Source organism: Cavia porcellus, unplaced genomic scaffold (assembly GCF_034190915.1).
Source record: "Cavia porcellus strain 051 isolate PalLab524CR breed Dunkin Hartley unplaced genomic scaffold, mCavPor4.1 scaffold_32, whole genome shotgun sequence".
NCBI classification, from domain to species: domain Eukaryota; kingdom Metazoa; phylum Chordata; class Mammalia; order Rodentia; family Caviidae; genus Cavia; species Cavia porcellus.
Genome location: NW_026947515.1, coordinates 20,378,950 through 20,404,887, shown reverse-complemented (window position 1 = coordinate 20,404,887; position 25,938 = coordinate 20,378,950). Strand labels below are relative to the sequence as shown.

General features: G+C 55.3%; 1 protein-coding gene across 2 annotated transcripts; it reads right to left on the bottom strand.

Annotated features, from left to right (window-relative positions):
* Positions 1–114: 114 nt before the first annotated feature.
* Srebf1 (sterol regulatory element binding transcription factor 1) lies at positions 115–23,961 on the bottom strand. 2 transcript variants are annotated; one of them, XM_005001959.4, is made up of 19 exons: positions 23,461–23,961; positions 7,429–7,890; positions 6,935–7,110; positions 6,714–6,851; positions 6,412–6,633; positions 5,794–5,908; positions 5,371–5,591; positions 4,982–5,183; positions 4,697–4,875; positions 4,211–4,472; positions 3,966–4,132; positions 3,599–3,767; positions 3,010–3,124; positions 2,651–2,760; positions 2,427–2,559; positions 2,079–2,244; positions 1,444–1,644; positions 1,202–1,313; positions 115–809 (listed from the first exon to the last, which is right to left on the bottom strand). In XM_005001959.4, exons 1-19 carry the CDS (start codon positions 23,549–23,551, stop codon positions 583–585), a joined length of 3,468 nt encoding a protein of 1,155 aa, XP_005002016.1. In that variant the 5' UTR covers positions 23,552–23,961; the 3' UTR covers positions 115–582. The 2 variants fall into 2 exon arrangements, with proteins under 2 accessions (XP_005002016.1, XP_013003777.1); XM_013148323.3 differs by lacking the exon at positions 23,461–23,961 and adding an exon at positions 11,392–11,548.
* Between the last annotated feature and the right edge of the window lie 1,977 nt (positions 23,962–25,938).

Sequence of the window (25,938 nt, the reverse complement as noted above, 5' to 3'; positions counted from 1 at the left end):
GTTCGATTCCCAGTACCGGCCCCAAAAGTAAAGCTTGTCCATTATGATGGATGGCGATGGGATGCCTTGGCCTAGCCGCGTATACATTCTCCTCCCAAAGGAACAAAATCTAGGTTATAAATAATTTCATTTTTTATTTCCTGTACAAAACTTCTCAACCTACGAAAATAAAAGTTTGCAAAAGGCAAAGTTGCACATGAGCCTCCGAGGCCAGGAGCGGGGCTCATCCGGATCTACACTATGTACAAGTCTTTCCACAATGAAGAGAGGCACTTGGGTGCGAGGCTCCCCTCAGGTCGAGGAGAGGCACCCCTCTCCTCCCTCTAGACCAGAGAAAGCCACTTAAGAGCCCGCAGAGCAAGGAATGGCACGCTGCCGGGCCGAGACCTGCAATCCCCCAATCGGCCACCGGAGGTCAGCACCATCCCGGTGGCCACTCGTGCAGTAGAGAGCCAGCCGAGATGGTGGGATCATGGCCCTCGGGCCACCCAGAGCAAAAGACAAAAAGTCCCAGAGGGTCTCCTATTCCCAGGGAAGCACAGCCATAAGTGAGGTGCAAAGGCCGAGGGCGCCGCCGGGAATCTAGCTGGAAGTGACGGTGGTCCCACCGCCCAGGCGCATAAGCATCTGCTGGCAGTCATGGAGCAGTCGGCGATCGCCGAGCTTCTCGAGCGTGCGTGCTGCCTCGGCCAGCATGCCCACGCGCTGCCCTGGAGCCGACAGGAAGCCGGGGGGCAGGTAGCACGAGGCTAGCAGCAGAGCCTCCGCGTGCTCCCGCCGCGTGGGTCGCGGCTCCAGCTCTGCCGCGCCTGCATAGAAGAGGCTGTGTTAGGGGCGGGGCTGCAGTGTGGCCACACCCCTGGGGCGGTCGGCGGCCCAAGGAACCGCCCAGTGGGTCTACCTCTGGTTGTGTGTCTCCCCACTGGGGTCTGCCATACACAAACCCGAGATGCCTCCCCGGGCGGGGCCAGGTCAGTGGAACACAGACTCAGGCACACATGTAGTTGTGTATCCTACAGTCGCCCATGAAAGATACGGCCCTCAGGTAACCAACTTCCTATGCACACACGGGCCTTCCTCAGTAACCGCAACACCCCATCTGAGCCCTTCCACCTGAGCAGGAGGGAAGGGGTGACAGGGAAAGCTGCAACGCTGAGCTAGACACCCCCACCCTCCCCAAAAGGACAACAGGCCCCTTCACCTCCTTTGCCCCCTGGGCCTGTCCGCCGTCTCAGACTGCGGTCCAGTAGTTGATGCGTCCGTGTGGGGCTGGCTCCTGCCATCAGCCGGGCTGTAGCCTCATGCAGAAACACCTGGGCCCATGGGGGTGGAACAGATGAGGTTAGCCCAGGCCTCATTCCCCGCGACTTCATGTCTCTTGTCCCCTTCATGTCCCCTTCATGTCTCTTGCTTGCATGCAGCAAGAAAGCCACGGGCACTCACCCTCCGCATGGCAGGCCGGAAGCTCTGTGCCAGGCGCCTCAGGCCACTCAAGTCCCGCTGGAAGCCACGCAGCTCCAGAGCTGAGGCCTGGGGCCCGCTGTTCACACTCTGGGCCACCTGGGCTGAGGTAGGTGGCTGCTGCTGCCGCCACAAGTTAGTACGTGCCACAAGGAGCAGGTCACACAGGAGCAGCTGCACAGCCTGGGGGTGGCAGGCAGGGCAGGAGTCACAGGGGCCCTAGCTCTCTGGGAGGGGTGGGGGGGCAGCGGTGCCAGGGGCCGACCCCGGGCTGCACTGCCGAGGCACTGCACCCGCCTCACACACATGCAATGCAACAGCAATGCACCGCGGGGCCGCCCGCCTCTCCAGGCCCCACCCGCCCCTGCCCGGAGTGGCATCCAGCTTCCTGACCCCTGGCCTCCAAAGAAAAGCCCTGCCAGCTGCTCACCACAGCCCTCTCTTCCTGGGGGCAGGAATACTGAAGCCAGAGGGGGCAGCTATTCTACCCTGGATGAAACCTAAGCCAAAAACAAGGTCACCCAGATACCCTGTTCTATGCCACCTGGGTAACCCTGAATGCCATACAGTGGAGAGCTGTGATTCCAGCCCAGCCAGGCCCCTAGCCCATCCCTTACCTTGTCAATGGAGCTGCTAGTTGGTGTGGTGGCCAGGCTCTCCTGCAGGTACCCGCTGGCCTTTTCACAGATGGCCAGGCTGGCCAGGCCAGACTCTGCCTTTCCATGGCCCAGCAAGGCCCGGACAGCTTTAAAGGAGTGCAGAGCCGCCCTGGGCAGGGGTTTCCTATCAGGGCCGGAACAGAGGGGTACCAGTTAGACCAGGCCACAAGTCTGCCTGTGCCCCTCTGCACCGCGGCTGGATTCCGGGGAAATAGCACAGCAACCCCTACTACACAGAGCAGAGGTGGGTTCAAATGGTGCTGAGGGACCAGGAGTGCCTGGGGTCCTGGGTGGGGACCATCTTACTCAGTCTCCTGCAGGGCCCGGGGCAGGTGTTCCACCAGGGGGTACAGTCGCTCTGCTGCTTCTTCGTCACGCCGCAGCCAGTGGATGACCACAGCTGTCAGCGAGGCCCACCACTTAGCCACCGGGTCAGTGCCTGCAGAGGAGGAGGAGGAGGCGTGTCCGGGGCCTTCTGGCACACCGCATCTGGCCACACAGGGAGGCAGGGCAGGGCTCCCAGGGCTCACCGGTGGTGGCAGCCATGCTGGAGCTGATGGAAAAGCTGCAGGCAGGGGTCCCGGCAGCATCGGAGCAGCTGTTCAGCAGCTGCAGGTAGCTGAGGGCGTCTGAGAACTCCCTGTGCAGGACAGACGGGAAGGGTCCTGGGAGGCTGCCCCAGGACGCAGTGCACCGCCAGACCCCATAGCTCTACAGAGATCACCATCTCCCCCTGCCGAGCTGGTGGGGCAAATGAGACTGAAAGAGGCCCTGAGAGCAGATGGCAAAGAACAGCAGCCCAGGTTCTGGCACCTCCCTGGACATGGCCATGCCCCTTCCCAGACTCCACTTCGGCATCCTGGCTGGAGGGGGTCCCAGGAACACTCACCTGTCCCCATCAGCTGACCCGGCGCTGGGGCTCAGGCTGGGCTGGGCCACACAGTTCAGCGCTCGCTCCAGAAGATGCTCACGGAATAGCTGAGTCACCTGGGCCAGGGGGTCCACTGTGGGCAGGAGGGGGTGCGTGGGCATGGGACAGCACCCCTCCTCTCCACAGTCACCTCTCCACACTGAGGGCCAGATGAAGGACCAGCTTGGCCCCAGGAGCAGCCCTCACCAAAGACAGGAGAAAGGTAGAGGAAAAATACCCCAGCCCCTGATGCTAGGGAGGACACCACCACCACATGTGTACCCTGCTGTCTCCCCAAAGCCCCCTACCCCAGCTGCCCTGCCCCTGTTCCACAATGGTGTGTCCCAGGATCATCTCTCAGATCAACGCACTGTCCCCAGATCCCTGTGCTGCTTCTAAAGAGGCTCAGCCAGCCAGCTCTTTCCGTTCTCACAGCCCCCACAGCTACAGCCCATGGGGAGGAGATCACGAGGGCGGGCAGGGACAGCCAGAGATGCAGGGGATAATAAGGGACACGAATAGGGGCCAAGGAACAGGACATGGAACGGGGACAGGGGTGAGAGCACACCTGGATTCCCGGTCAAGCTGTACAGGCTTTCCCTTGGGGCACTGCGCACAGCCCAGTCCCCATCCACGAAGAAACGGTGGCCCACAGGGTGGCAGAGCCACTGCATGGCAAGAGGCACTGAGCCACTCTGTGCCAGGCAGGCCTGGCGGGCACTGCTCAGGAAGAAGCGCTGTGGGGGAGGGGAGCCAGACTGTCACACTGGGGCCAGGCAGGGGCTCAAACCCAGACCCCGGCTGAGATCCCAGCTGGCCTGGAGCCCACCTGGTAACTGGCTGCCAAGTAGTGTCAGCCCTTTGCCCAGGGAGTCACCTGAGAGCAGCAAAGACAAGTCCCCAGGCCTGTCCCTCCCAGCCCACCGGGCACTCACTGTCAGAAAGTGCAAGGCCCTTGGGAGACTGGTCTTGACTCTTAGGGCAGCTGCCACATAGATCTCCACCATTGTTGCCATGGACACAGTGTCCCCTGCACACTCCGCCAGGTTGAGGGCACTCAGAGCCAGGTTGGTGGCAGTGAGATGCCCACCTGTGTACTTCCCTAGAAAGCAGGAGGTGTGAGGCCAGAAGGAGCCCCGCAGTGGGGGATCCCCGCAGGTCATCTCCCTACCCTCCATACCCATGGCATGCAGCTGGTGCAGCTTGTGGTATACAAGGGCCGCGTCCCGGGCACTGGCTCGCACATCTGCCTTCAGGGCACCGTCCCTTTGTAGGCCCCCAGCACAGCTAGCCAGCCAGCGGCCCACCCAGAGGCGCTGTAGCAGGTGGCGGATAAGGTTCCAGAGCAGGCTGCAGGCCAGGTCCAGGTGGGAGGTAGGCAGGGGTCGGCCCAGTGCCCGCAGGGCCAGCCACAACTGCTGGGAAGCCTGGGCAAAGTCTCCCTGAGATGAGGGTTTTCCAGGTAAGAAAAGTGGCACCAGAGTGTCTCCCTTCTATCTGGGTCCCCAGTTCAATGGGATTCTAGGGGTGAACAGGAGTGGGTAGAATGGGGCAATTCATAGTATGTGCAAAAATCAGGGCGCAGATGACAACCAGCACCTTCCTAGCCTGGTGGCCCTGATGCTGCTCTGGCCTTGCCCCAGGCCTTCCCCGGGGCATCCTTTACCTGGGCCAGGTCCAGATCAGCCTGCTTGCGATGTCTCCAGAAATGCACGGCAGGGCCCGAGTGAGGCCGAGTCACCGGCTCCCCATAGACGAAAAGAAGTGCCAGGGAGGCCATCACCAGGAGCCCATTGCCCAGCCAGACCAGAGGGGGCAGCAACCACTGCGCCCAACCAGGGCCATCTGAGGGCAGAAAGGAGGACTAGGGACACAGCTTCCAGGAAGCCCAGAGTCCCATGCCCACAGCATAGGGGTCCCTCCCAAAGGTGCCCTGGCTGGCCTGACCTACCTCGGCCCTCAGCACCCAGCATGGTGCGCCCGGGACTGTGGGTGATCCCAGAGGCATCCAGGGGGCTGGGAAGCCCCCAGCTACTCAGCAGGGAGGCCCAGGGATTGTAGGTCAAGCACAGGAAAGCCAGTGCACACAAGGCCAGGCGGGAGCGGTCCACCATGCCCCGGCTGTGGGGAGACGGCAGCTGCTCTGGCTTCATCTGAAGGGTGGACAGGGCAGTGAGGACCGGCACAAGCCCAGCGGACACAGGGATGAAGGGGGCATCCCACAGGGCTCCAGGGCTCTGTCTTTGCCTATGAGATGGGAGGTTAGCTATTCCTGACCCCATCCTGGACCTCAGAGGACTTCATGGGGACAGGCAAAGAGGCAGTGTTATGGGGCCCAACCTGGCTGTCCTCAATGACTGGACTGTCAGGCTCCGAGTCACTGCTGCTGCCACCGCTGCCACTGCTCCTGCTGCCAAGGGACAAAGGGCTGCTCTGGGAGGGTGAGCCTGCGTCCGAGGGTGGTGGTGTCAGTGTGTCGACCACCTCAGACTTCACCCCTTCCATGGCCACATCCACATTTCCTCCACCGCCACAGTCTGACACGAGATCCTTCCGTGACTCTGTGGACCAGAATGGGCAGAGCGGGGATAAAGGCTGAATGCCCCAGCCTGGATCAGCTCAGGACCCTGGAAGACAGATCACTCCGAGGCTGGGGAAGAGGCCAGGGCTAGGTGACTGGCAAAAGCGGCTAGGGGCCAGAGCCAGGGCAGGGAGTGGCCAGAGGAGAGTCCAGGGACAGGAAGGAGAGAGGCAAGGACTCACTGCTTTTGTGGACGGCACTTCGAAGACTCAGGTTCTCCTGCTTGAGTTTCTGGTTGCTGTGTTGTAAGAAACGGATGTAATCGATGGCCTTGCGCAAGACAGCAGATTTGTTCAGCTGTAGCGGGGGAAAAGGGAGAGCACAGGTAGCTACTTGTACCTGGCCAAGACTACCTACCAAGGGAACACAGTCACCTCAGGATCTTTGTACTTGCTGTTCCTCCACTAATATCTCTGAAGGTAGGTCCCAGGGCAGAAATAAGGATTACTGTGTACAGTATACCCAGTTGTGTCTGGTAAGCTGCTGCTATCATTAGGAGGCTCTCCGAGCCTCATTCCCTCATCTCCTCCGGGGCTCTGTTAGGGTGTTGTCATAGCAAGTCCTTCCCTGACCACCTGACATAGATTTGCCCCCCACCATTCCTCTTCTTATCTCTTCTCCTCCATGTCCCCACTGGCCCTCAATAAAGCTGCACTGAGTACACAGAGCTGCCCAGCTGCAGCAGGCTCCAGTCCAAGTCCCTATCTGTCCAGGCCCAGCCCAGCCCATCTTTCTGCCTGTTGTCCCAGCCCTACCCCTGCCAGGAACACATTCCGTGCCTAGGCAGGCTCTGCCCACACCTTCGCCTCCGTGCCCACCACCAGGTCCTTAAGCTCCACGATCTTGTCATTGATGGAGGAGCGATAGCGCTTCTCGATGGCGTTGTGGGCCGTACGCTTCTCACCACGGCTCTGGGCTGAGCCTGGGGTTTTGCTGCCAGCTGTGAGCCGGTTGATGGGCAGTTTGTCAGCATCCACGACCAGTGGCACTGTGGCCAGGATAGTGCCACCACTCACCAGGGTCTGCAGGAGCAGGCACACGTTACCAGGTGGACACGCATGTGTACAGCCTCTGTGCCCTTCTAACCACCCATGGCACTCACCTGCAAGGGCCCTGTCTGCACAGCTGTGCCTGGGGTCAGGGAGCTGATACCCGCTGCCTTCACAGTAGCCCCCATATCTGTCTTCATGGTCGTCAGGAGCAACGAGTCTGCCTTGATGAAATGGGGCTGCAGCAGGACCTAGCAGTGGGAGAGAGCCTGGCTATGAGCTGTATCTGGGTCGAGGACTGCCACCTCCCCAGCACCAGGCCAGACCTCCTCACCGGGACCTGCTGGATTTGTGAGGTCACAGTAGTTGTCCCAGGGGCTGCTGTGGCTGTCAGAAGCTGCTGGGGAGCCACACTCTGGACCGGGGTATGCAAGGAGGCAGGTGTGACTCCTGGCGGGGAAGCCAGTGGCAGGCTAGGCAGGGGCTGCTGGGTGCTCCCGAGAGGAGTTCCTACAGAGTCAAAGCCTAAGGCTTCGGGCACAGGCTGCCCTTACCCACTGTCAACCCGCTCTTCAGGTCTCTATCACCCATTGCCTAGGATGAGTCATTATCCCTTGCCATTTCCTACTGGATTGGCCCTGCCTGGATCTGATGCAAAACATGCTGACCAGGCCTCAGTGGGAGGCCATGCTCCACCCCGCATGCACGAAGGATAAGAGCACTTGAGTCATCAAGTGTCTCAAGCCTACAAATCCCTCCACTAAGACCATAGCTGACACCCTGGCAGCCTTCCCCCCACTGTCCCCTCCCACCTGCTGCCCCTCTTACCTGCCACGAAGCCTCCAGGAGAGCTGGAGTAACCTATTACAGGGGTGGAGCTGAACTGTGGAGGGGCCGGGGTTGGAAAGCTCTGGGGCAGGAGTGCCTGCAGGGGCTGTGGGGTGGGAGGCTGCGGGGCTGGAGACGGCAGTGTAGGGGGCTGCAGGATGGTGAGCGGCACGGGCTCTTCTTTGATACCATGCCCAGGAGAAAAAGGGGGCACAGGAGAGAACATCTTCAGAGGGGTGAGTACAGACTGGGGAGGGGATGAAGGTGGGGGTGTTGCCTTGGATCCCCCCAGGAATGCTTCCAGTGGTGAGTTCAGTGATGCAGGGGGTGGAGACAGGCTGCTGCCTGGGGAGCAGGCACCAGGGCTGGCTGGGTCTGCATCTCCTGCCCCACCCCCGGCGTAGGGTGGATCAAATAGGCCAGGGAAGTCGCTGTCTTGGTTGTTGATGAGCTGAAGCATGTCTGGGAAGAGAAGAGGGCTGTGTGAGCCAGTGGAGCTGAGTGGAGGTTGGTCCCCAGGATGAGCTTGTTTGCACACTGCCTGACCACACACAGCTGTTCATGTGTGGGCAAAGCCACAGAGAAAGCCACCCACGTGAGCCAGAGCTCCATGATGCAGCCTTTTGTCAGGCACCTGTGATGTGTGGTGCAAAACCCAGCACAGCACGTGCATCCAGCAACCCTGGCACATCAGGACGGCATGGGTGTGTAAGGTCATGACCTTGACCTCTGCTACCCTGGGCTGGGCTAAGCTAAGCCAGGGGTGGGCCCGAGATCTCCTACCTCAGAGCAAGAGCTCTTTTCCCTGCTGTTTGTCTCAGCATCCAGCAGTAACCTCAGTGCATGGCACACAGCTGGCCTGTGTTCTTTCTCTTCCTTTCCTTCATCAAGCATGTACCAAGTGCCCACATCAAGCCAAGAACTGCTCCTGACCATGGTCAAGACAGACATGACAGGCACAGTGACACATGCTTGTAATCCCAGCTTCTTGGGAGGTCAAGACTGGAGGATCATCAAGGTTAATGTGGGCAACATGGTGAGACCCCTGTCTCAAAGAAAACCAAATAAAAATGCACCCAGCCAGGCTACTTCCTGGAGACCTGAAAATGTCCTGCATCTTGGTTTTGTTTTATTTGGGCGCTGGGGATCAAACCCAGGGCTTCACACATACATAGCACAAGCTGTACCACTAATCCACACCCCCAAGAGCCTGCCCTATATCTTTTTTTTGGTCTTTTTCGTTTTTATCACCAGGGATCAAACTCACAACTGCCTGCTTACAAGGCAGGTGCTTATGCCATTGAGCTAAATCCCCAGCCTCCTGCCCTATATCTTAATGTAGAAGGTTTCATTCCTGTCTTCATGGAGCATATGCCATAGCCACCCGCCTCTGACTCCTTACACACACACACACACACACACACTGTGCACTGTGAACTCAAACCAGCTCCAGGTGTTTGCCCAGGAGGTGACAAATCCTTCCAGACAGCCTCTCCTGCTCTTTCTGCCCCTCATCACCACCCAACTCTAGGACCCAGTTCAGTCAAAGGACACCTATGACAAAAGCAGTCCAGAGGCCCCAGGGCAGCATTGTTTTGGGCCCCACTGGAGCCCATTTTCCAGCCTGCATGTGTGAGGGGCAGGTTCACTTCTGAGGAGCAGGGTGGACCATAGCAGCCAGAGGGAGGAGGCAGACCAGGTCAGGTGAGATGTAGGACAAAGAGGGTCTTCACCATCCCCCATCCACTGGCCATTCCTGGGTTCTTCCTGCAAGGCTGCCCCCAAAAGTCCTCTGAACACAGAATTTGGGTGGAACTTAGATGCTGAGAAGTGGGTAACACCATCCATCCTCCCTCTTACAGGGGGAGACAGGTGCAGAGAGAGGCAGCATGGCTTGAGGCCCTGACAAGGTGATAAGATACTCCATACCAGGCCTAGCTTTGCAGCCCAGGACCCCTAAGGAGGAATGGTGGACACAGCAGACCTCTAAGAGGAGATCAGGGCAAAAAAAAGTCCTCATCCACGCTGGAAGGACACATAAGGAGGTGGTCATGCCAGCAGGGAGGAGTAGGGCCAAGAGCCAGCCACACTTTGGGGCTACTCACACTGATGGAACAAGGCTGGACCCCAAAACCTCTCAACATTCTAAGGTGGTACTGTGTAGTATGGTGCCCATTCTACAGATGAAGAAACTGAGCTGTACACTTAGTATGGTGTCTGAGACAAAACTGGGTCCTAAGCCAGGTGTGGTGGCACATACCTGTAATTCCAGCATTCCTGAGGCTGAGATGGGAGGAATGCTGGGAGTTTGAGGCCACCCTGAATTACACAGTGAGATTTTGTCTCAAAAAAATAAAAATAAAAATAAACCAAGAAAACAAAAACCAAGAGCCAGGTGTGGTGGCTCATGCCTGTAATCCCAGCACTCAGGAGACTGAAGTAGGAGGATCATTGTGAGTTCAAGACCAGCCTGGGCTACATAGTGAGCTCAAGGCCAGCCTGAACTGCATAGTGAGACTCTGTATCAAAAAAGACGAAAAAAAAACCCAAACTGAGTCCCTCAGTCCAAGGGCCATTACCTCCAGTTTTTGGTGGGAAAAAACACAAACAAACAAACAAACCATCCTGAAGCCTAAAGAAAACCAGAAGAGCCCAACAGCATGCATTTGAGATTCAAACTCAGGTCTACAAAATGCCATATCTACTGTTCCCTATCTTGCCCTACCAGGAAACCAGGAGCAACACCACCATCACCGACAGAGGCTTGGGACTGAGCCAGCTGCTGGCCATGTAGCCAACCAGTGTCTCTATGTTCTGAGCACAAAGCCTGGCCTAGCCTACAACCAACTGGCCTCAGGACCCAGATCTGGCCACTTGGGGATTTGGTTTCCCCTCTATAAAAGCAAGTGCTCTGTGTCTGACTCCTTTCTCCTCCTACAGACTGGTATACACTCCCTACCTCAGCCCCAGCCTGGCTACTGGCCCTCTCCCCTAGCTGGCAATGAGCAGCCTAGCTGGCTCAGCCTGGAGCCCTCTAACCCACGTGAGGCAGCCACCTACTGGGTCAAAGACTTACTGGCCTAAGGTCTTATGGTGTCTAAAACAAAACTGAGTCCTTAAAGTCCCAACCACTGGCCCTAAAGATCACCTTAAATCATAGTACATAAAAGTACAACCCTGGGGTCCCCAGTGCTCCCAAGATTCCCAACCTGAGGCTCATCTCTGCCCTCCACTTTAGGTGGAACCTGAGCCAATCACCTTCTCTTATCGGGCCTCAGTTTCTTCATCTATACAACAGAAAGGCTCAAGCCCTTTTTGGCAGCGTTGCTGGAGGTTTTGCCCAGTACAGTAGGGACTCAACACTACTGCTGACAGGTGTTGAGGCAGGGAAGTTCCTGCAGGAGGGGATTTCCTTAAGGCCATCACAGAGCACGACAGGGTGGCTGGCTCAGCCTCCCTGGATCCTCAAAGAGAAGTATTCTGTGGACCTTTCAGGTCATAAAGTCATACTGTAATTTTAACTACAGGACCTCCCAGCCCTCATCCGTCCATGTGAGGCTCTCTGCTAGCTGGGTGAAACTGAGACCTGGAAAGACAAACTGACAATCTGGACAATCTGAAGTTCCCATCTTTTGCCAGGGGAGTCCAAGATGCTCACAAAAGTAGGACCACCAAATAGGCTGAACTCCGTGGTAGACAGAAGGGTCCTGTCCAGAAGGGGCACAAGGATGTGGAGAAAGGAGCCCCAGTTCCCTCAGTTCAAAGATGCTGCTATCAGGTCTCTACGCAAATCCTTCCCTAGAGTTGCAGGGGGACTGCGGGGAGGGGGGGGCGGGTCTGCCAACTTCCCGGGAGCCGGAGCCCCAAAGGCTCGGGTGCTCTCTCAGGAAGAGGCCTCCATGCCTTCCCCTGTACGAGAGGAGAGCCAGACAGTGTAACAGATCCTGCAAAAACAAAAAATACCTTCGAAGGTGCAATCCATGGCTCCTTGGTCCGCGCCCCTCGCCCCCTCGGGGCGCCCAGGCGCTGCGCCTCACCGCGACCCGGGAAGACTTCACCTGTCAGGGCTCGGCGGAGTTTTAAAGCTGGCGGAGCGCTTCAGCAGGCCCGCCCCTCCTCGCCGCAGGCCCCGCCCCTCCGCAGGCCCCGCCCCTCTCCCCGCCCTCCCTGAGCGGCGGGCCGGGCATGGGGTGAGCGTGAGCGCCCAATAGCAGCCACACCGCCCCTCGCTAGGGCCCGCCCCACCCCCACCCCACCAGCCCGTTGGTGGCCCGGCTCGGGTTTCACCCCTCGGCTCTCAATGGGGCTGAGGTTACTCGCGGGCGTCCGCCTTTAACTCGCTAGGTGCCAGCATCCGCCGAGGTTACTAGCGGTCACTGCCTGTCTCCCCCAGCTCCCGCTTCCTCTGCTATCGGCTCAGAGATGTGCCCAGGACCGGGGTCAGAGCAGAGAGAAGCGGGCAAGGCTGTACAACTCCCTGGCGTCGTGTGTTCCAAGTCGTGCGCTCACTGGCACCCTGAGCCTCAGTTTACCTCCCCAGGAAGTAGGATTGTCATCTCTCTGACATTGAGTGACACAAGGAAGAATATGGGTGCCGCGCTTTGTAGTAAACAGTTAAGGTCTAGTAAACAGTTAAGGTCGACCGCTGGCTGCAGTGGGTGCAGAGACTTCCCACCTCCTGGATCAGGTCCTGAATAGGGCCACCCCCACTCCAGAGTGCTGGCTGATGGGCTGAGACCCAGCGGGTGATTTTGGTAAACTGTGGCCTATAGTGAGCAGAGGAACCCCCAACTTACACTCTTTGGGTCTCCTGGCTGACAGCTCTGCTGTTCTACTACGGGGTCACTGAAACTTGCCTCTCTCAAGTGTCACAGATCCCCAGCAGTGACCACATGAAGCTCAACTCACTATTCATTCTTGGGCCCTGGGAAGCTGAGAAGGGAGCCACCCCCTGTAGGGATGACAGGCTGCAGGGTGCTGAAGACTGTCTCCTACCCTGTTGAGCACACACAGAAAAATGACGATGGCCTGCCCAGCTGGGGTCCCAGTAACCAAGCAGATGGGCCTGGAGCCAAGGAGAGCCTGGCTGTGTTGCAGCCTGGCGTCCCCGTGGCAGGGCCTGTCTTTTCATGTACCTAAACGTGAGAACACTCCTTACACAAATGCATCCCACCTCTTCCTCCCCATCTTCTGTGGCTTCTGCCCTGCTTCTGTGGTTGGTGAGAGGTTCCAAGCAGAAGTCTTTTCTAGCCTACACTTCCCTCTCTACTCAGCCTGGGGGAGCCTCCAGGCCCACCTGGTCTCCCAAACAATCAAGTCTTGCTCTCAGAGAGAGTTCTGCCCTCAGTGAACAACGTAGGACAGGAGAGTCCTGATTCAAAAGCACACAGACAGCTGGGTTCTGGGCATAATTTTCCCAAAAGCCTACCCTTCTGACTGAGTCTTTTCATTACTCTGTTCCCCTGCTTCTGAGCCCAGAATGTGGCAGGACCAACAAACAGATGCTCCCCTGAGACTTGATGGACCCCGAGGGATGGTGTCAAATCCCATCCTCCCACTTTGGGCTGTTTCATTTCTCCCATCTCCATGTTTTGCCTCCATCTCATCTGGAAAGAGGTGGTGGAGGGCCCGAAGAGTTGCTCACCAGCCCCCTAGGGTGGCAGTACTGGGGGGCTTCTGAGAAGAGGAGCATGACCCCCGTGTGGAGGCTGGCCTTTAGGCAGTGGGCACAGCTAAACTAAGCTGCAGGGTTAGGGAAGAGGGCCTGGGCACTCCCAGATGTCCAGAGACTGTGGCTGCTGTATCCCTTGAAACTTGTGGCCTAATCTGGGTCCCAACTCACTCTCCCCTGGAGCCAGATTTCTGGTCTGTTTCTACAGAAGTTGGGGCCAAGGTTGAGATGGGATAGAAATACAAGAACCAGGCCCACATCCTTCCTTCCCTTAGAGGTACAGCCAAGCCTGCAGACCTGGCTATGTAGGGCCTGCTCCGCATTCTGTTCCTACTTGCTGTATAACCAAGGCTGGTCACTTTTCCTCTCTGAGCCTCCAGGCCTAGCCTTTATCCCTTGAATTATAGGAGTAGGGATTCTGGGAGAGCAAGTGTGTAAAGTATCTACCTCAGGACCTCAACAATAGGAATGGTCTACAGCAGTGATGGTGAACCTTTTAGAGCTTTCAATCATAAAAAAGAAAAAAAGCACGCATGCCATAGGTTTGCACCACTTGTCTAAAAACTAGAAAATAGGGTAGTGAGTTACTGGACACTTGCAGTATTTAAATCCACTTTCCATAGTCATTTGCTGGGAATTGAAAAAAAAAAAAAAGCATCCCTCCTGGGCATGGTGGCCAGGGCCGTCATCCCAGCTCTCTGGGAAGCTTGGTGAGTTCAAAACCCAGCCTGGGCACCTTAGTGACTGAGCAAGACTGTCTCAAAATGTAAAGGGGGGTCTGACAATGTGGTTCAGTGTGAAGGCCCTGGTTCGGACCTCAGCACTGCCAAAACAAAACAAGAGGGCATTAATAGGACGGGGCTAGGGTGAGGCTAGAGAGGAACCTAGGCTGCAAAGTTTAGGGGAGTACTTCCCTCACCTCTCCTGGTCTTTGTCCTGGGACCAGCACAGTAGGTCTCAAATGTTGAGCCCACAATGCCTGAATTGGGACCACACATGGGGCGGGGCGCCCACTGGGCTCCACACTTGCTCATTCTCTGAATATAAGGAATCAGGAGGCAGACTGAGGATCCCAGTGGGCCCAACTGCTCCCTCATCTGCTGAGATCCCGACCACCCCTCACTGGCCTAAATTCCTCCTTTTCCTTCTGGTGCAGATTCTATCAGAACCCAACAGTAATCTGAGACCGGCCTGCCTGGGCCTCCTAGGGAAGGCCAGGTCGTGCTGCCTCCAAGCAGCCCTTCGAAGGGAGAGTGGGGGACCTGGTCTATTTAAGCTGGGAGGCCAGAATGGGAGTCCTGCAAGGGCCGCACCTCAAGAATTTACAGACACAGAAATGCACAACTGTCCAACTGGTACAGGCCCTGAACCCCAGATGGACTCAACTTATAAGCTCCTGACACAGGGAGCTCACTACCTCCCCTACAAAGTTCAGTCTATGAGGCCTGGACTGGCATCCCTGACAGTTTCAGTGGTGCTAAATGTCTATACTGGGTATTGGTCCTGTGCCACCACTGGGGTCCAGCTGCACAGCTCAGAGCTCAGTCAGGGAAGACAAGCAGTGTGTGTGCCCCTGGAGAAAGGCAATGCAGGGGTGCTGAGCACCAGGAGAAAACTGAAGTAAGCCAAGAGGTTGGGTGGGACTGATGTAAAAGAAGTGGCCGTGCCTGAGGAGGTGATGTCTGAGTAGAGACCTGAGTGGGGGGATCATAAGTGAGGAAGATCATCTGAACAGAGAAACAGCAAGTACAAAGGTCCTGAGGTGGCATGAGTCTGCAGCAACAGTGGGGCAGCAAGGAGACGGTATGGCTGCCACAGAAGGGGAAGTAAGGGTGTCAGAGAGGCGGCCAAAGATCTAGGATGCCAGGTTTTTCTGGCTCTTCATCTGAACTGGAGGCCCTGATTCTAAGAAATCTGCAAATTTTCCTATGCAATGCAGGTAACAAAGGTGGCACAAAATGTAAAGGGCAAATGATGTAAGTGGTGGTGTGACACCACCCCTGTGGAAGACATGGCACGCCCCACCCCCACCCCAGCACACCATCTCAACCTGTCTGACAGGTACTACATAGCGCCTCAGGGACCCCTACATTCTTCACTTCCCCCAGCTCCTCCTGATAACTCAGGGCAGTAGGTGCTGTGCCAGCCATGAATGCAACAGGGGTACAGGCTGCCCTTTGTGTGCTGCCCTGGAGGAACAGGTTCCTGGAACAGGCTGGGAGGTGACAGGGCCCGGGTGCACTTGGGCATGGCCCTCTTGATGAATGAGGACACTGAGTGTCAGAGCAGGGCACCTGCCCAAGATCCCCCAGCTCGGTCCCAAACCCATTTTTGCTGCTCAGGCCCCAGTTTGCCAGACATGGAATGAGCCCAGCTCTGGCCTGGCTCCGCCTCAGCCCATCTCTGTCACCTATCTTGGAGCAGCGTGGCAGAGTTCTAGCTCAGCTCTGAGGAAGCTCTTTGGAGGCCTCCCAGTCACATCAGAGGCCAGGCTCTGGCTGGAGTCCGTCAAGGCAGGGTCGGGGCCTGGACCAGGTGTGTAAATGCAGCCTCATCCCACACAGAGTTACAGAGCAGACCACAGCTGAGTGCAGACAGCGGCTCCTCTCACACAAGCTCCTGCCAGCCCCACTCCGCCTGCTTGCCTTCTCAGTATCCACTATTTAATGCCAAGTACACCTGGCCAGGTTGTTCCTTCTGCCAGGAATGCCCCGCCCACTCTCCTGTGTCCTGAAGAATTTCTATTATTCCCTCAAAACCATCCTCTGAGGTCCCCTCACTCTCTTCCCCTCCTGGGCCCCTGCTCACCGCAGCTGCTAACACACTGGCCACCTGGCCTGCAGACAGTCCCAGAGCCTCGCTCTCTGCCCTTGGGCTAGTCCTGGAGCTACAGCTGTCCTCAGGAACCCAGTGCAACCTGCAGCAAGGCAATCAAGCAAGATGCTATTCAGAACCGGTTCCCATACCTGCTCCAGTCTTGAGGATCCAGGACACAATGATCATTCTAGAAGCTCCAAAACAACCCAAGGGCTGACGCAGTGGCCATTTGAGGGGTGGTCCTCTGAGGCTGGGCAGATGTTCCCAGGCTTAACAGCAGTGCTTGTATTCGTCATATAACTTACTCCTACTTCTTTTTTTTTTTTTTTTTTTTTGTCTTTTTCATTTTTATCGGTACCAGGGATCGAACTCACAACCGCCTGCTTGCAAAGCAGGTGCTTATGCCGCTGAGCTAAATCCCCAGCCCCCTTACTCCTACTTCTTCCTTTTGGGTTGTTTTAAACCTGAAGCAAAGGCAGCGTCTTCTCTTAGAGGTACTAGGCTCTTCTCAAGCAAACATAAACCCCTTTGCAACAGCGTCCACAACACAGCCCATTCCTCAGCATCAGTTGCACTGGGTGTTAGCATTTTGATTGACCTTTAATTGTTTTGCTTAGTATCAGAGCTATGTGATGAGAACCTCAAAGGTGCTTTAATTTGCATTTTCAAAATTGTCTTAGTGCATATGTGCAGGAAGCCACCAACTTCAGCCAGCAATGCGCCTTCCTCCCCAGCAGGAAACTGCTGTCTCTGCCTGCTCGGGGTCCTTTCCTGCATGGGGAGCAGCCCTGGGCACCTGCTTCCCTGCTGTCCCAGCTAGGCCTCACTCCTCACTTCCTGACCTCTACCTCCACTGGGCGGGCCAGGGCAGGCTCGGCAGCAGGGGTAGGAGGTGCTCAGCCACACACAGGTGAGGACAGACATCCTGTGTCTATGGTTCCTTCCATCTCCAGGGACTCTAAGGACAGGTGCTTGTTCCCTACTGAGGGTACAGGACTTTTTGCCAACCTTGTCTCCCACAAAAAGAGCCAGGACTACCACATGAGGGGTGCGCAGCACTCAGAACTGTAGCCAGGAACACCCCCAAACTTCCAGCACAGGCTTCTTGGGTACTCAGCATAAACAGGTGATACTGGCACCGCTGGGGTCTACTTATGTGCTGTGCACTGCACATGCTTTTGACCTAAGTCAGCTCATCTGATCCCTGCAACTGCATGAAATTAGTTCTTAGCATTACACTGACAAGAACCTAGAAGTCAGAGAGGTCAAGCCACTTACCCAAGGTCATACACAGGGCTGAATGAAAACTCCTGAGCCCAGCCTTCCAGCTTTGGGGTGCACGTGGATCCCCAGCGCCTCAGCAAGAACACTTAGAGGTACAAGGCTTGTTGGGAGATAGGTGGGAGGTCAGGTGGGCAGGAAGATCATCATGAGCCTCTCCAGGTTACAAATTCTCTCCATGGGAGGACCCCAACAGCTCTATAACCCACCGCCAGCTGTCAGCCTCCTGACAGCTGTCAGACTCCCACCAGGAGTCCAGAACCTGTTAGAAGCCCCTGCAATCTCCTCTGTGGATGAACTGTGTGGGTCTTACAACTGTGCAGTGCTTGTCAGGTCCTCAGGGTCAAAGGACATACTCACAGGTCATAAGGCAGGAGCCAAGGCCACAGACACTGTCCTCTGGAGGTCCAGCACTCCTGAGCTAGCCTATTCTGTCAATAGGCAAAGTCCAGATCCCAGGCCTCTTTGTGGCAGTGACCTCTGCTTGGAGGTGACCAGGTCATGCAGCATATTTGTGTCTAGCTAGGTAACGGTCGAGCCCATCCGGTTGTCTGCCTCTCTCCCACTCCCAGCAACCTCCTCTCCAGTCTCCTAGAGGCATTAGGGCTAAACCCATGGAGGATCAGGCAGCAAAGCTTACAGCTACCAGGCTGTACTTTTCAGGGGGCGCCACTGTGGTCGGGAGAGGACAGAGCACTTTCCCTTGGAGGAGCTCTAGACATGGCATGAGCAAGAGGTACCCAACAGGGCCAGCTGTGCCTGACAATGGGCTCTGAAAGAGTGGGCTGTGTCATGGGAGGAGCACACTTGGCAACCTTTTGGGTACTGAGCACCATGGTGAGACAAGGAACTTCATCTTGTGGGTGCTGGGGAGCCATGGAGAGTTGGGACCAGGACAATTCATGTGGGGATCTGGATAGCAACCATCCCGGAGCTGTTCCCTAAGGAATGCTCATGCTGGGTGGGACTAGAGAGAGTACTGAGAGCCCCTGAGGGAGGTCTGGGTGTCCCAGTAGGCCCATGATTTGCCCTCTCTCCCAGGCCAGGTGGGCCATAACGCAGTCAGATACACACAGGCTGGAAATAAGGTCTCCCTGCCACACGCCTGGGGTCTGATAAGTATGCTGTCCAACCCTCCAGCCCCAGGACCATGGGGGGTATAGCAGCCCCCCACCCTCCAACCACAACTGTTTCCATGCACCTCTTCTGTACTTATAAACTTGCGCAAGATGTGAATCAGCTGCTCTGGCTTAAGGATAATACCCAACAAGGGGCCAGGGCTTCTCTCTCGTGCCCTCCCTTTCTGCAAGGGACCCAGAGCACGGAGTAAGGCAGGAAGAGGCAAAACCATGGAAGTCACACTCAGTCACAGGGCCCAACCCAGCAGCACTAGGCCAGGCACTGGCTTCACCTACAGACAAAGGTTCCAAGCACAGCCCCACCCCAAGGCCCATTCACATGACAGAGGGCCTTGCTAAGCAGGGTGGGCAGGTCCGGCTCCGGGGGCCCTTGACTAGCTCCCTGATGCCAGTTTTCAGTTTCATGACATGTGACTTCTGACCCCTCTGTTCTGATCCCAGCAGAGACCCGAGGAGAGCAGTCTTTCCCAGTCCCTCACCCGAGCCTTAGAAGCCCAACAGTCAAGAGGTCAAGAGTGAAAAAGCTTTGGTTCTTTTTTATTTTTACTTTTTTGTCTTTTTCCTTTTTATCGGTACCGGGGATCGAACTCAAGACTCCTTGCTTGCAAGGCAGGCGCTTATGCCGCTGAGCTAAATCCCCAGCCCCCTAGGTTTTAGTTCTGAATCCTGACTGTGCCATCTTGTGGCTGTGTGCCTCTGGCCAAGTCACTTTTTCTCTCTCCCTCCAAGCCTTCATCTACAAAAGGAATCTTAGTCTATGCAACAAGTATGTGGGAGGATTCACGAGATAATCAGTGCCTAAGACACAGTGTTCCACCAGTGTTTAACCTCTCCATTTTCTGACCTCCACCCCAGCCACCAGAGGGAACACCGAACACACAGCTTGAGCATGGTGGTCCCCTGGCCCTCCCTCCCTCTTGCCTCTGGCATCCCGTCCAACTTCTCATCCTGGTACTCAAGGTTACCTGGGTGACTTTCATTCCTCTCAGGACACCTGACCATCTCTCACCCCCAGTCGCCTCTCCGGCTGTCATCCAAACCACTATCCCAAGCCTGGTAGAAGCTTCCAAAGCAGATTTGGGTTTCTGACCATCAATTCCCCTCCTAAAGCCTTGTCCTATGGAATTCAGGAAAGATGTGGGCATCCTGGGGAAGCATACTGCAGTGGTTTATGAAAATAAAGCAGCCTAGTTACCCACTGACAGGTGACCACGTGGATAAATAAGGGAAGCAGATCAATCTCTAGCTGGTGGCATGCACAAAGCAGGTTACAACCTGCTGCAATAACCCTGTTATAGTTTATAAATAATATAGATTCATAGCCAGATTTGGTGGTGCATACCTGTAACCCCAGCATTCTAGGAAGCTGAGACAGGAGGATCACAAGTTTGAGCCCCACATAGGTATCTAGTGAGATCCTGCCTCAGAATAAAAAAATAAATAAAAGGGCTGAGAATATAGTTCAGTGGTAGAGCACCTATTACCCAGCACCACAATAACAATGATGATGATGATGATGATATAGATTCATGGTTGCTTGGGTTGGTAACAAGCATGAGGAATCTTATTGGGATAATGAAAATGTTCTACAACTTCACACACCTCAGTAAACTTACTAAAAATGATAGTATATATATATATATATATATATATATATATATATAGTCTTTTTGAGACAGGGTCTTGCATGCAGTTCAGTATGGCCTTGAGCTCACTTTGTAGCCCAGTTTGGTCTCGAATTTGGAACGATCCTCCTGCCTCAGCCTCCCAAGTGCTGGGATTACAGGCATGCACCACCATGCCCATTTTGAATGATATAGTTAAAGTAGATAAATCTTACGGTATGTAAATTAGTATTCATTTTCTTTCCTTTTTTTATGCAGTGCTTTGCGCATGCTAAGCAAGTGCTAAGAACTCTACCACTCAGCTATATCACCAGCCCTTTCCTTTTTCTTGGGGCTGGGGGTTTAGCTCAGCGGCATAAGCGCCTGCCTTGCAAGCAGGCGGTCGTGAGTTCGATCCCCGGTACTGATAAAAATGAAAAAGGCAAAAAAAAAAAAAAACCCTTTCTTTTTCTTTTGCTTGTTTATTTATTTACTTATTTATTTATAGTATTTGACCGGAGATAATTATTTTGTGAAACAATGCAAGCAATTCTTCTAAGTCCCCACTACTATTTCGATTAAGTGCAGCAGGGTGCAGTTGTGTAATCCACAGCAGTGCATCTAGTCCTTTGCCTTTAGTTACTGCACAGTGAGGAACAGTGAACGAGACATGCGGACTCCTGTCAGGCAAATCGGCCCACACGATGAGAAATTAGAACAATACACCGATGGCGTGGTCAAGTAATTTAAGTCAAATGTTTTAATGGTGCAATTAAAATAAGGGCTTAAATATATCTTTAATATATTTCTTTTTTTCATTGGTACCAAGGATCAAACTCACAACCATGCGCTTGCAAGACAGGCGCTTATGTCTAAATCCCCAGCCCATATATCAATTTCTTTAATAAGAATAAAAAAAAGAATAAGAATAATCACATGAAGTTCAGACTGGACTTGAACTCACTACATAGCCCATTCTGGCCTCAAACTCATAGTAATCCTCCTGCCTCAGCCTCCAGAGCGCTGGCATTACAGGCATGTGCCACCATGCCAGGCCCTTTTCTATTCTTTCCTTTCCTTTTTCAGCACTGATCACTGAATTTCAGCCTTCACACTGAGCTATACCCTGGCACCTTCATCTCTTTTTGTTTGTTTGTTTGTTTTTTGAGATGATGTTTTGCTTTGTAGTTTAGGCTGACCTTGAACTCAAGCCCTAGGTGGCCTCAAAGTTAATCAAACTTGAACTCAAGCCCTGGGTGGCCTCAAACTCAATCCTTCTCAGCCTCCTGAGTGCTGGGATCACAGGCATGCACTACCACGCACAGCATAGGCTTTTTTAATTTTTTGTTTGCAGATGTTTCATTAAATTCCCCAAGCTGGGCTCAAAATTGTAATCTCCTGCCTCAGCCTCTCAGAGTGCTGGAATTACAGGAATGTGCTACAACATAGGCTTCTTTTCTTTCCTTTTTTTTTTTTTTTTTTGTATTTTTTCCTTTTTATTGGTACCAGGTATCTATGCTGCTGAGCTAAGTCCCCAGCCCCTTTCTTTCCTTTTTTATGGCACATACATTTACTTCTGCCAGTACAGGGAAGTGGGCCTCTAGTCCAGCTTCATGGGAGGCTAAGGCAAGAGGATTGATTGCATCTGGGGTTTGAGGCAACCCTGGGTAACCCGGTGAGACGCTGTCTCAAAAATAAATAAAACCTCAGTAAAGGTTTTTTAAAACTAGATAAAGTGTTGCCATTCCAACACACACATAAACACCATACACACGAGCAAGTATGAGATAATCTCTCATGTCTTTAAGAAAGTTTAACTTTCTTAAGTTTAAGAAAGACTTTATTTTTTTATTTCTGTCACCTGCATTTTCTAATTTTCTACAACAAAGAAGTTGGGTTGTATTATTGGGGAAAAGAACAGAAAGTCTGAATAGAAACAGAGAAACCCTCAACTATGGGGGCAAACCTGAGCCTCCACCTCAGAAAGAAGGGGGCTTTCGGTTTGTCCCCTCTCACTGACTGAGGCTCCGGTATAGCCGGGCCCCTAACGGCCCCTACAGTTGCTGCCGGAGCCTGCTGATGCTCCTATCTGTGGATACACGAGAAGGGTCTGCACTAGATCACAGGCTTAGACACACTTCGGCTCCCCTCTGAAGAAAGCATTTTCCAGAGGAGGAACTAGGCTAAGCAGTTGAGAGGACTCCTGCAAGGTGACAGAGGAAGTAAATAGTGTCCCAGTTCCAGCCAAAGTCCTGCCGCTCAGCCACAGGGTCTCTCAGCCTGCACCCCCTGGGCGGAGCCCGCGGCTTAGTCAGTGGTAGGACCTAGGATGATTTGATGTGGCTGTGTGCCATCCCAGAGTGGCCAAAGACCCGATGGATATGGGCATCTAGTTAGGAGAGTCCAGGGAGCTTGTTGCTGTGTTTTTGGCCTCCGTTTCTGCGTCAACCAAGAGCAAGTTAGCCAGTGTTGCTACAACTCTTGTATAGCAACCATGGAGTGTGACTTCCCAGGGGGCTCTCCTTTACCCTCTCTCCAAAGTAGAAGCAACAAGGATCTTAACTGGTGGCCTCAACCCCGAGCGGAGCTGCGATGCTACAAAGTGTAGGAGGCCTGGGTGTGGCTCAGTGATACAGGTTTGCCTAACAAGGGAGAGCTTCGAGTTCCTTCCATCCCCAGCACCACAAAATAAATAAAGGATGGATGAATGAGGGTACCACTGCCTTGCCCCAACCCAGGACCCTCAAAGCCAGGGTCCCCTCTAAGCCAGGGTCCCCTCTAAGCCAACCTTCCCAGACTCACCTCTTTGGCAGTCCACTAACTCCGCAATCTTAGTCCTGCCTCGAGGCCTTTGCCTTGCTCTTCCCCGCTAGCCCGGGAGCTGACCCTCAGCTCTCAGCCCAACCTCTCAGCGCCACCCAAAGGAGCCACATTCCTGCCCCCGCGTCAAACTGCAAAGAAACATCCGTTTGCAGATTCCGAGGAGAATGTTGTGCTTCCAAGGAGACATGGATCCCGGGTCTGCTTCTGAACACTCGGGGCCCAGAGAGGCAGGTCACCGACCATGAGGAATGAAACTGCGAACCGGTCAGAGACAGCCCCGTACGCATGCGCAGGAACTCCTGCGCCGAGCTGAACTCTCCGGCCCCAGGGAATGACCGCGAGTAACCCCCGCTTACGTCACGGCGGGACGGGGCGGGGCCTCGGCGACGCCCGGCTCGGGAGCTCCCGCCGCAGCCGCCGCGGGACTGGGGACTCGCCGGCCTCGCGGCGCAGACTGCGGGACGCCTGGGACTCAGGTGCCCTATCCTGGAGCTACCTGGGGACCCAAGCGAGGCGAGGCGAGGCGCGAAGGAGCTCGCACTCTGAGCCTACGACGAGAGAGGCACAGGGAAGCCCCGCGTGTGCCCAGCACCCAGCTGCCGCCCGCTCCACGGCGCCCCGAGCCGGCCGGGGAGACAAAGGCCGAGTGCCGCCCGCGCGCTCCCGCTCGCCTCGAGCCCAGGCGGTCCCGACGCACCTTCGATGTCGGTCAGCAGTGCCGCGTCCAGCTCGCACGGCTCGGCTAACGCCTGCTCCAGAGCCGCCTCGCTAAAAGGCTGCTCGTCCATGGTGCGGCTGCCGCCTCCGGGCGGCCCGCCGGGCCCGCGCCGCACACGGCCCTTCCCGAAGAGTAGCGCCGCCGCTGCTCGCGCGCCTGCGTCCTGCCCTGACCTGGGAAGTGGCCCAGCACCCTCGAAAAGTTCCTCGGAAACTGGGTTCCCGGGCAGCTGCTCCGCTGGACGAGCGAGACGAGGCGGGGCCTGGCAAGAGGCTCCGCCCTGCGGGTAGACATCCCCTCCCGGCCGAGGGAGTGCCGAGATGCCCCGCTTCCCTGAGTGCACCGGGAACCTGGACGCCCGGAGCTCATACTTCCTTCCAGGCCCTCATCTTGTCCAGCCCCACCCACAGCAGCCTCTGGCAAAGAGCTTGGGCAGTCCGCACCAACCCCCTCCCCGCGCCCCACTCAGCCTCAGTTTCTCTAGCACCAAGCAAAGAGGCTGAGTGGCAGCCCGGAACTGGGCCTATCCCAGAGGTGTCGGGACTTTGAGGGATTGGGGATGGGGAAAGGTGAAGAAGATCAGCAGCAAAACGGGAAACCTCACCTCCTACATTTGCCCTTTTTAAAGCAAAACAGGCCAAGTTACACCTGACCCGATCCTGCTGTGTGGCTTTATGTAACAACCACTCTGTGTCTGTTCTCTTCATGTAGCAGAAGCCTAATGCTGAGACGTCAACCAGTCCTCCCTGCACAGGAGTATAACTGGTCTGAGGAGGGCGCTGGGCTACGGGAACTTAACTGGAGGCCAGAATTGCCTATCTGTGTCTGGTTTCCTCCCAGATCCACCATGGTAGGGGTGGGAAAAGAGATGAGACAGGGGCCTTGAAGTTCCGGGAGACTTAGGGAAACCATGACTTTCCCAAGGTCACTCAGCTGCTCGAAGACCACAGCAGGGTTGGGCCCCAGGGCTCTGTGACCTCACACTTGGTGCATGTTCCTGGGAGCCACCAGGACAAGGGCCAGGAGGAAGAGACAGAACTGCTTTAGACCCGAGCCATGTTGCCCTGGATTTGACAGGCTCAGCAAGCCCAGAGCAGACAGCCAGGCCAGGAGAGGGCTCTCAAGTGAACCCTGGGCCATGTGCCTGGGGACAGAGCCAAAAGAGTAGGTGAGAGCAGAGGGGTCCCAAGGAGGTGGCTTGAAATAAGCGAGAAGACAGTGAGCTCTCTGTCCCCAGAGGTCTTCAAGGGAGAAGGGCAGTACTGGTGGAGGGCAGCCCAACAAACCCAGAAGGAGCTGTGCCCTCAGGCCTCAGAGAAGCCGTTCTGGAGACAGCCTTGCTCAGACCCCACATGCAGCCTGGTGGGTCAGGCCCTCTGAGGCAGCGAAATGAGTGGCACAGGGTAGAAAGCAGGAGGAGGGGCGCCTGAATCAAGAGAGGCCACAGAGGCCCACCTCCCTGGGGCTGAGTCTGGACACGCAGTCCTCTTTGTTTTAGTCACAGAAGTGACTGCCTGTGGAAAATTACCGAAAACAAGATCAGAGCCATGGGGGTCTCCAAACCATATCTCTCTTGAAAGTATCCCTGCTCAGGCTTCCATCCAAGGCTTTGCCCTCTCCAGACAAACTTTTTCATTTTTGAGATAGGGTCTCACTAAATCACTAAGTTGCCCAGGCTGAGAGTGAAGTCCTGCCTGAGCCTCCCGGAGTGCTGAGCTTATGGCATTACAGGCATATACTGCCACACCAGGCTCCAGACTTCTGTTTAGGAGCACAGCACAGCTGGCTTTTCCATCCTCCTCTACTCCACCCACCCTTTCTTTCCATTACCCTGGGGAGATACTTAGGGACTTCCCTGAAAATTCAAACAGCCCTTCTCAAGAAGAAGAGTGGGGGTGGAGGTGCTGGTTGGAGCCTCAATACCACTTTTGTTCAGAATCTGACAGCCAATCTGATACCTCACCTGCTTGCTTTGTGACCTGGAATCACTTCAAATTTCTGAGTCTCAGCTGCTGCATCTATCACTGCAGAAGCAGGCGGGCTGTTGTAGGGTCATCATCACAATAGAGCTGCCTTACTGTTCTGGAAATGAGTTTACTACATGTGTAACAAGCACAGCACTCGGGAAGCCGAGGCAGGACGACTGCCAAGAGTTTAAGACCAACCTGCACTACAAAGCAAAACACTGTCCCAAGAGAACCGGAGGAGGAGAAGGAAGAGGATGAGGAAGAGGAGGAGGAGGAGGAGCAGCAGCAGCAGGATAGCTCAGTAAATATGCACTCCATGACTCAGAACTAAGCTAGAAGTGAAGATAGTCTGGCAAGGTCCTCAGACCTCCAAACAAGAATCTCAGGCTGTTGTTGGCTGGGGAGCTCTGAGCGTAGGCAAGGAAGGTCGTCAGTGCCGCTGAGAGTACAAGTCCTTCTTCTGTCTTGGTGTGCCTGGTCTACGATAGTT